The 10,508-nt window shown below is 50.5% G+C and overlaps 2 protein-coding genes across 2 annotated transcripts in view; one reads left to right on the top strand and one right to left on the bottom strand.

Annotated features, from left to right (window-relative positions):
• TSHZ1 (teashirt zinc finger homeobox 1) overlaps window positions 1–2,990 on the bottom strand; it is a gene marked incomplete at its 5' end in the record, with an annotated part of 56,723 nt that extends 53,733 nt beyond the window's left edge. Inside the window, one exon of the mRNA XM_081996836.1 lies at window positions 1–2,990. This exon is cut by the window's left edge and continues 498 nt beyond it.
• A 203-nt stretch (window positions 2,991–3,193) lies between these two features.
• On the top strand, window positions 3,194–10,265 carry PTGR3 (prostaglandin reductase 3; the record flags this gene model as incomplete). The annotated part of the gene is made up of 2 exons (XM_082014999.1): window positions 3,194–3,507; window positions 9,341–10,265. 2 exons carry the CDS (start codon window positions 3,194–3,196, stop codon window positions 10,263–10,265), a joined length of 1,239 nt encoding a protein of 412 aa, XP_081871125.1.
• Window positions 10,266–10,508: the final 243 nt, after the last annotated feature.

The following is a 10,508-nucleotide window of genomic DNA, read 5'->3' as shown; positions in this document are numbered from 1 at the left end:
TCCAAAAACTTGCTTAGGAAATGTTTTCATTTACAAGGTTAATTTTCCTCTCTCTCTCTCACACACACGCACTCCTCTCTCTCTCTTTCTCTCTCTTTTAAGTTCCTTATAAGACAAAGCTCTTCAGTCCTCTCGGCAGCAGCAGCAGCAGGGAAGATGCCAGTGGAGATGTGCAAATTAAATATGATTTGATCAGTTCAATCTGCAGCCCAAATCCATTATCATTCTTGCGTTCCTTTCTTTTTCTTTTTTTTTTTCTTCCTCTTTTTCCTCTCTCCCCTTCTCCCCCTCCTTTCCTGAATCACTTCTTCTCCGTCTTCTCCTCCTCCTTCGCGGCGGAGAGCCGAGCAAGCGGCGGCGGCGAGACGGTAAATTCAGTCACTCCCCCCCTCTCAGGCTTCCTCCGAGATCAAAGAGTCTCAAAGCGCAACTTTCTCGCTGGCTGGTTTCAGGCTCGTGGATTTGTGTGGTGGTGCTGTTGCTGTTGTTGTTGTTGGGGGTTTTTGTTTGTTTGGTTGGTTGTTTTTTTGTTGGTTGGTTGGGTTTGGTTTTTTTTTATTGCGTTGATAATAGTTTGTTCATTGTGCAAAAAACGAGGTCGATCCAGTCTCTCCTTCTCCTCCCAGCACTTAGTCTAAGAGCAAGAAAGCAAATAATAAAAAGGAGTAAAGCCCCCATACATACATATACACCGGATGGGAAATGTCAGTCACTCCTCCACCTTCCAAACAGTCACAGATCAAACAGTGTCACCACCGGAGAGGACTACTTTTCTCTCTTGCTCTCCCTTTTTTTTCCTCCACAAATCGAAGCTTCTTCTGATACTAAATATAATGCCAACACATTTTTTTAATCATGGATATATATATATTGGTGTTTTTTTTGGCTGATCTTGATCTGCAACAGAAGAAAAAAAAAAAGAAAAAAAAACCAACACACACAAAAAAATTGCCAAAACCAAGAAAAACCCCGGAGAGTGTGTGCGGAAGGGGGGGGGGGGGAGGATGAGAAGACACTCACTGAGTGGGAGAGATTAACGTGAACTGTCCCCCCCCCCTAAACTCCTGGGAGAGAAAGAGATCCACTCTCCCTCTCTTCTCTTTTCACTGAAATATAACACACGTTCGCATCCCGGGGCTCTCAGACAGCCTCAACTGATAGACAGACGCATCGAGCTGCTTTTCCTGCTTCAGTTTGTTACTCCTCCTCCTCTTGCCCACGTCACCCTGACAATTACAAATAGGTCTCACACAAACCCATACCTGTCAATCTTTTTAATTGCTTTGTTTTCTTTTTTTCCCCCCCTTCCTTTCCCAGAGCTAAACAATATGACAAAAAAAGAAGTCTTAATACAGCGCGGCATAAAAGATTCCTCATGTGAGACACGCGCTGAGGGGGTTGTTATTATAATCCACTTGCTCTAAAGTGCTGTGCAAGACGCATGTGCTGGTTTAACTTCAGCAGAGGGCTTGTTCCAGCAAACTTAAAAAAAAAAAAAAAAAAAGCAGGCGATGATACCTCGGCATGGCACACGTCTACCCGGCATTGAATTAAAAATGATTTGTGGGAGATTACAGTTCATCCTTACTTTAAAATACCAACAGATTGCAGAGCAAGAATGGCAGCATATGAAACATGCTGCTAATAGATTTTGCACAGTATGTGTCTGGGGATTTATATAATGTTAACTGCAAGAACAGAAGGGTTCTTCTTCCCTTTCTTTTTTTTTTAAGTCGTGAAAGAAAATAAAAACCACCCAGCTGATTCCTGAAACACTGGGAGCTGCAATTTTGCTCTCTTTCGGGCAGAAGGGGATTTATTCTGTTTTTGCTTTTAATTATTAACACCGCACAATTAAGCAATGAGCTGTTTATACTGGCAGGATGGAGTTAAAGCTAGGAATTACACGTGAGCTCCTCCGACATCGGTGCAACATCTCTATTACGTTACCTCCCTCCCTCCGCGCAGTTGTACTAAGTTGGAATTGGCGGCTCCATCAGAACATTTACTTTGGTCCCTCGACCCAGTCGCTTACCCTGCGTAGGTTCCCTCTCCCGAACGTATCGTACAGCGAGAGGCAATTTTTTTGTTTGGTTGGTTTTAATAATAAGAAAAAAAAAAGGGGGGGGGGGCGCGAGAGTCTAGCAGCAACAGGGGGTGGTTGACCCAAACAGCCTGACCGCAGCCCGCTACCCGTCCCCTCCCGGCAGGAGGGCGGCGGGAAGGGTGTCGCCCAGCAAAGGGCACCCCGCACGGCTCTCCCGGCGGCGGGAAGATCTCCGCCTTTTTAAAATCCCCTCACGCGCCGCGCGTGGAAGCCCGCGCCTCGGCCGCCCCAACGGCCGCAACCGCCGCCGCCGCCGCGCGCGCCCCGGCCCCCGCGCCCGCGCGCAGTTGCTAACGGCTCGGGGTTGATTCGTACCACCTTGCGAGGAAGTGAACGTTTCGCACGGAAGGGGCGGAGCCTCCGCCCGCAGGCAGCGGCTCGTCGGCGGCGGCGAATAACAACATGAGAAGATGAGCCGCAACTTCTCTCCACTTCTCTAACCTTTATCGATCTGATTAACTTATCCTGCTTTCTTCCTTTTTTTTTTTTTTGGTAGAAAGATAACCTCTTTTTGTAAACTAAAGAACGGGGCGAGGGGGGAGGGGATCCGAGGCGTGTTTCTCTCTCTCCTGTTCTTTAAATCCCTTAGTCAGAGGCAGCGTGCAAATTAAAAGCAACCTTTAGGAGAAAATCCAGGCTTCCGTACATCTGCCTCACTGACAGAAAGAGCACGACCCCCGTTGCCGTCCTCAGGCGTGGCGGCGGTGGCAGGCAGGGGCAGGCAGTACCCGTGTGTGCGTGGTGAGGCGGGTCGGGCGCAGCCGCTGGCAGCGGCGGCGTGCTTGCGGGACGGCCGGCCGCGGGAGAGGGCCACCGTTGCTCCTGGGTAACGCTAGCGGTGGCGGAAGACGACTGGCTGCCGGGGGACCATCTTGCCGCTGCTCCTCTGGCGGCGTTTCCGTATCGTGGAGGGGCTGGCTGGGTGGGGAGGACGGAGGCAGGCTGCAGCTTGCTGCACAAGGCTCTATTTACATACACAAATAGCTGCGTGCGGAACTCTGTAGCGGTGGGTCCTGCGAGCTGCTTGGAGAATCCCGAGCTGGAGCTCTCCCGAGCGAGGGGGGGAGTGGAGAGCTGAGGCAGGGCATGAGTTTTAACGCAAAAAACGGCGTGTTGCTGAGCTCCCGGGCACCGCGGTGCTGGTGGCGGCGGTGGCAGCAGCAGCCGTCCTGCGCCACGGCGGGTCCCGCCTGGTCCTACTTCGGTGGCAGCCGGCCGCGGCCCATCCTGGACATGTCCTACTCCCGCCACTTTCTGGATTTCCAGGGCTCGTCCATCCCCAGCTCCATGAAGAAGCTGGTAGTGACTAAGTTGAGCCAAAACTTCAGGGAAGCGGTCACCCTGCGGCAAGACTCGCCCGTGCCACTGCCGGGAGACGGAGACCTCCTTGTCAGGAACAGGTGAGCGCCCGGCCCCGCGGCGGCCCCCTCCGCCTTCTCGCACCTTGTGGCCTGCTCCCTCAGACACGCTCCCTTACTTTGGAGACCGGCTCCAAAGTTGCGCCAGCTGCCATCTGGCGACTGTTAATTTAATTTTGTTGTTGTTGTTGTTTTGAAAGGCTGGTGCTACGGTCCGATCGCCCCATCCACGTGTGTGTGGGGGTGACACTTCCTCCTCCTCCTCCTCCTCTTTCTCCGGCGGGTGGGTGGGGGAGTGTGTGCGCGCTGCTCCTGGCGTACGCCTGCCCGGAGGAGGAGAAACACCTCAGGGCCCCTGTGCCGAGGCGGGGAAGAGGCGAGTTTCACGTTCAGGGAGCGCCCAGGAGGGAGTGAGACGCCGGGAAGCGGTTGCGAGTCCCTGCCAGGTCCCTGCCCGGACTCGTCACACGCACGCGGTCCGCGGGCTGGCGCGCCCACGCGGCTCTCCCGGGGACGGTAGCGCCTCACAGCCCTGTGCTCCCGCTGTCCTGCCGCGCGTGCCGCCCCGCGTACGCAGCTCCGCACGCCCTTCTCTTTCACACACATCCCCCCTCCCACGCCGCGACCCGTTGTGGCCCGCCCGCCACTAGCCCTCAGCCCGCCGTGAGTCGCCGCGCAGGCAGAGGCCCCAGGGCCCGCCGCCCCGCTAGCTCCGGCCCCACGGCACCAACCCCCGCCTCCGCGCGGCGGAGAGGGGGCAGGGCGGCCTCCCAGCAGCGGCCCGGCCGTCCTCGGCCTCGCTGCTGGGCAGGAGGCGAGCCCGCCGTTGTTGGCGGCTTTTAGATCATGAGCCGGGTCGGGCGGAGAGTGAGGAGGTGACATTTTGCTTAACAATAATACGCCGTAAATCCTGCCCCAGCGCTAGGACTGCACGTCCGGCGCGGTGAGCAGATCGCCATGAAATGAAGACTGAGGACAAAAATGTGCCTCCCCCCCAGCTGTCTCCATAAACCGGTTTGTTCGCGGTGGCTCCTTCCTAGATGTTGTCGTTCCTTGAGCTAAAAGTAAGCCTTTTAAAGTTCAGAGGTTTCTCTGCCCACGAGGGGAAGCTGAAACTCTGTGAACCTCGGAGCAGACTGCGTGGCTGGCACAGAGGAGAGCAGCACTCTCGGGTTTTCATCAAGCAAGGCAATCGTAGGAACACGCAGTTTGCCATGCTCTTCCTTGCAGCTTAAAGGTGTTAAGTCTAAGTTGGCTTGAGAACAATGCTGGAAGTTCCGTTCAGCTAGTGTGTGACTATGCGTGTATGATGTGCCTCTGTGTAATCTCTAGCGTGTGTCCATACGTAACACAGAAATACATGGCGAAGAAGGGTCAAGGAGAAAGAAGAACAGGGACTCCTCCAGGAGCTGGCGAGAACACTTTTTGGCACTTTAATCCGTTGCTGACACCTCCCACTAGGATTTCTGAGACCAAAATTCCCTCCAAACCTCAAAGTCTAAAACACTGTGTTGCTGCATCCACTAATGACCATGAAACAGTAATGGCATGAAACGGCCATCAGGCTGGAGGTAAATTCCTTTTCGTGGAAGAGGTAGAGAGACTTGAGGTACAAGTAGCAAGTCTCGTCTCGGGTAATGCAAGGCAGCGTGGCATCCTTGTTTCTCAAATGCTCCCCCCCTCCCCGCACTTGGAGTCTCTCTCATCCACCCCCTTACTGAGAATTTTTTAAATTTATTCATTTTTTTAATATGGCTTCCAGCATAGCTCTTCCTTTCTCCCTCCCCTCCCTCCCTCCCTTCTCTGGGTGGGCTCCCTGGGTGCCAGGGGGATGCGCACGCCTGATGGTAAAAGGGCCGAGGCGCAGAGCTTGTACCAGACCAAAGGCAGGAGCTGCTCCACAGACTCAGGCGGGCAATTACTGGGTGTTAACACATCAGCCTGTTACACACATGTTCCTGTGCAGACACACATGCACAAGTGGGGACGGAGGGGTGGGAGAGGTGAGTGATGAAGTCTAGATTTAGAGTGTATACCTTTTGCATTATTTGGGGTTCTGTGGCATTTCCTCTCTATTTATTGCTATTTTCTGGGGAATATCACAGAAGAGATGGGATCACATTACTGAAAAACATTCTCTGCACATGAGCTGCAGCAGGAAGCGAGTTCTGAATGTTTTCCCCCTCTCTTGTCACTCTGGGGAAGCATTTTCCCATCCAGAAAGGATGAGTTCCTGACTTGATTTAGTTTTTTTTAAAAAAGCAAGCCCTAAATACAACTATACGTTTTCTAATAGGTGGAAACATACAATGAAAACCAAAACAATAAAGGACTCGAGTTCCAAGGGTGCATTTGCGGATTTGTTCATTTTAGTCCCACTCGTGCCCATGAATAGTATTAATTGCTTTGAGCTTTTTATGAAAAACAATCCTCAAATACCACAATAAAATCTGGTTTTGGATTTAGGGGAATGGGAAATTGGAATGTGCCAAGTTCCCATATGGATATACATTTTAAAATAAGATGCAGTTAAGGGGAGCTTTCTTCCCCTCTTTCTTCTCCTTTAGAGAACTAAGCCGGCAAGCCTTGTTTCTGCTTTTTTATAAAGAAAAAAATAATCCATCCTTTATTCAGAAATTCTTCAAAACTAGAAATTGATTTAAAGCACTTTGTTTTTTGTTCACTTCGATTCCGTGGAGGAGGGGAAGAGGGGAAAAGGTGAGGAAAAAAATCCTTAACGAAGCCATTTAAGCTTCGTATGTCCTTTTGTCTTGGAGGCGGGGAGCAAGGTTCCTCCGTTTTATTGCAGGAGAAGGACCCAGAGGCTATGAAGATTTGATCCTTCTTAAAGCTGTTGGGGGATTTTCGAGATTTTCGTGAGGAAGTGACACGTTTCGTTTCCAAAATACCTGCAACGATTTACTATTGGGCTGGAAGACGGGAAAAAAGTTTATAGAGAAGGGGGTGAGGGGGTGTGTGAAAGTTTTTGAACCAGGGACTAATGGGTCACAGTGGGAAAAGTGCAGGTCTATTCTCGCCGAGTGTTTGGTCTAAATAATGTTTTTCTTGCGTAGTAGGGGTTTGGATGACTTTGTTTTGTCTGTGTTTGAGGCTGTGGTGCTGGTTTTTAGTGTCTCACGCTTCGTTGTGGTAGGAAAAGCAGCATTCCCTCCCCTCGGCAGTGTCCTCCTGTGTTCCGTAATAAACAATGCGAGGGGGTTCAACACTGTTGAGTATAAATAAAACGGGTGAGTCAATCTGTGTAATTCCTTTGGGAAAAGACAATCTCTAGCTCCCCCTCCCCCTCAGGTTTGAGATGTGGAAGGAGCAAGCCTTAATTAGAAACTGCTAAATTAAATAGTACATTGTAAATAAGAAAGTAAAACAGGACAGCGTAGAAGAGCTGGAAGGGGTCCCGACACCCGCCAGCACCCCAAGCAATTGTTGCTGCTGCGCTCTCCTTTTCTCAGTCTCAGAAGTTAGTAAACTCATCTTCAACTCGTAAATCGTACTTACTCGTCCTTTTAGAAGCAAAATAATCTAAGAAACTGCGGGCACATCCCAGCACCTCCCTCTGTCAGCTGCAATGACAAGGCAAATTAGACAATATGTTTTAATCCAGACGCGTACGATCGTTTTCATGTGCGAGCAATCGAAGAGACTAAACAACCTTTTTTTTTCAAAAAAAAAAAAAAAAAAAAGCGGCCTGTACACTGCGAACAGTTTTGAGTTTGCACACAGTAAAAAGGGAGTTTAAAGAAATTCGGGGGGGGACGGACGACAACACGACTGGACGGCAGGCTGTATTGATTAATGACGAGGCGCCCAGGGAGAGCCGCTCCCCGTGGCCCCGCAGCCCCGCGGAGACAGCGGGTGCGTGTCGCACGCGTGTCTGTGTCTCTGTGCGTGCGTGGATGCCTGTGTGTGCCGGGGGGCGAGTCCCCCGCGCAGCGGGGCAGCGCACGCGGCCCTCGCCGCCCGGGCCCCCTGCCCGCACCGCGGCGGGCAGCGGCGGGCAGGGCTGCCCCTCTCCCGCGGCAGAGCTCCGCCCGTTGCGGGGCAAGGCCGGCGGGCTCGGTGCCCCGGGCGCCCCGCATCCCCCGCCTGCGTCCGCAGCTCCGCGGAAAGCCCGGCACCCGGCCGGGCGGCGCCGACTGGCGCGCCGCGGCCCCCGCAGTCCCAGGCAGGAGCGGCGGGGCGGCCCGGGCGGGGCGGGACCGCACCCCCGCCGGCCCGGGGACAGAAGCGGTCTCTCGGGAGCGGCGGCCCGGCCGGGAGCACGGCGGGGGCACGGGAGACAGTTCAGCCCGGCGGGCAGCGGGGACACACCGGGGGCTGGCCTGGCAGCTGCCGGCGGCCCCTCGCTGGGCGCAGGGGTGGGAGCAGGGGGCGGCGAGCGCAGCTCTCCGCCGCGGCCTCCCGCAGAGGCCGGGCTGTGCCGGCGGGAGGCGGCCAGCGCCGCGCCGGGCCCGCTCCCCGGCGCCCGAGGCGCATGGCTTGCCGCGGGGTGCGGCTCCGTCACCGCTCTCTCTGGGTCCTTCAGGAGCGCTGTCTGGGAGTTACCTAAAAGCGGGCTAACGGGGGATTTGTTCGTCTCTACGAACAAGACGCGGGCATTTTTTGTTGCGGCTCCGCAGTGCATTAAAGGCAGAACTAGAAAGAGCGAGAGCCACTTTCACCTGTTTTATTCGTGGATACGTTTATACGTACGTGTCTTTTTACATGTAACCCATTACACTGGTGAAAGTTTGAGGCTTCCCACACTATAAAGAGTGAAGGAAAGCAAAATGAGCGAAGTGGTTTTAGTTCTTCTTGCTCCGTGTGCAAGCAATTTAAAGCTACACACAGTGTCTGCTTCGAGCCTACTGCTAACCGCAACAATTAAAAGTGCCCTGTTTGCATACTTCTGCAGCTTTCGCATGGTATCAAGTCCACCTTTCAGGCTGTCACTTCCACAAGTTGTAAAAGTCCTCATGTTTTCGGTTGTATGTGTCTCTTTTTTTACATTTTCCAGTTAACAGACTCTTCCCCCGTCACTCTTCCCTTTCCTCTGTAGAGATATTTTCATGGTCTAAAAAAATCCCAGTGTTACTACAATATTCTTTGTGTTTACGCTAGATCATAACTTTCTTTTAGGTGTTATCTCCTAGTGCTTAATCAAGTCGTGAGAATGTCTCTATCTTTTCCTAAAAAAATAATACTAAAATTAGCGTCCCTTTTCACCTGTTAGAGGTCAGTAGGACTTGATACTCAGTCTTATAATTTTAGTCCTTCTGTGCAAGGTTGTTTTGATGTGTTGCAAGTAATGTATATAAAGAAAAATATTTTAACATTGACATTAGCTACATCAAAAGGCAAATTTGCTGTAGTGACTCCATCAATTAAAACGTACTTGCCTACAGTAACATGACCTTGCAAATGACATCGATAGTTAATATGATCGTTAGTCATTAACAGTATTATTATATTCAAAAATGTAAATTTGTTGCCAGAATCCACATATTTACCGCTTTGCACGTTTTATTCTTCAGTGTTTCCACATCTTGTATAAAGTGGTCAATTAATTTCCATCCTTTAATCTTGTACAGAATTATTTTTAGCTTGCTTAATTTGGTCAAATGGACCTGAGGAAAATACAAGTTGGCTTTTTTTGTTTTTTTCTTTCAGGAAATTTATCTTTGATTCTGTAGTAACACAATGAAAACTACAGAAGTCTGATGGAAGTAGTCTCTGGAGTATACCCATTATTCAAATATACCAATAATTGGTAAAAAAAAGTGTCATACTTATCCCACAAATTTAAATTGAAGGTTTCTCATATGACAAAGACTTGGTAAGGAATAAATGTCGTTAATACATTTTTGTTTTCTTCTAGATTTGTCGGCATTAATGCATCTGACATAAACTACTCGGCTGGCCGATACGATGCATCAGTTAAACCCCCATTTGATATAGGTTTTGAAGGTGTCGGTGATGTGGTAGCGTTAGGACTCAGTGCCAGTGCTGATTACACAGTGGGTCAAGCTGTGGCCTATGTGAAGGCAGGTTCCTTTGCTGAATACACAGTTGTGCCTGCCAAACAAGCTGTTCCTCTACCCTCTGTGAAACCTGAGTTTCTTACTTTAATGGTAAGTGGCGCTACTGCATACATCAGTTTGAAAGAGCTGGGAGAGCTGTCTGAAGGCAAGAAGGTTCTGGTGACAGCAGCGGCTGGAGGAACGGGCCAGTTTGCGGTGCAGCTTGCAAAGGCGGCAAAGTGCCATGTAATTGGAACCTGCTCCAGTGATGAAAAGGGTGGTTTTCTGAAATCCATTGGCTGTGACCGTACAATCAACTATAAAACTGAAAATGTTGAATCTGTGCTTAGGAAGGACTACCCCGAAGGTGTGGATGTAGTGTATGAATCTGTTGGGGGAAAGATGTTTGACTTGGCTCTTAACTCCTTGGCTACCAAAGGGTGCCTGATAGTTATTGGGTTTATCGCTGGCTACCAAAACCCTACTGGCCTCCAGCCCATTAAAGCGGAGTTATTGCCAGCAAAACTGTTGAAGAAGTCTGCCAGCATCCGGGGTTTCTTCTTGAACCACTACCTTTCCGAATACAAAATGGCTCTGAAGGACTTGCTCAAGATGTATGAAAGAGGAGACCTGGTTTGTGAGGTGGACTTTGGAGACATGTCTCCGGAGGGCAAGTTCACTGGCTTGGAGTCTGTATTCCGTGCTGTAGATTACATGTACATGGGAAAAAACATTGGAAAAATTGTAGTTGAATTACCTCACTCTGTCAACAGTAAGCTGTAAAAACAGAACAATGATATAAATCAGCAGAGAGAAAATGGGCACTTTATGCCTCGGAATTACTAGAAACAATTTCTTTCTTTAAGCTTAGTAATGGATATTATATTAAAAAACAGCATTAAGGTGTGTGTGTGGGGGGGTTCCTTCTTAAAAGTGCTTAAATTGGTGGCTGTAGCATGGACTTAATGGGCCTGTGTTTGATTCTGTCGCTTAGGCTAGCGTGAGATAAGAACATTGTTCTTGACA

This window comes from Phaethon aethereus, assembly GCF_964289735.1.
Source record: "Phaethon aethereus genome assembly, chromosome: 2".
Taxonomy (NCBI): domain Eukaryota; kingdom Metazoa; phylum Chordata; class Aves; order Phaethontiformes; family Phaethontidae; genus Phaethon; species Phaethon aethereus.
The sequence above is the reverse complement of the archived record's forward strand: the minus strand, read 5'-3'. Positions and strand labels throughout refer to the sequence as shown.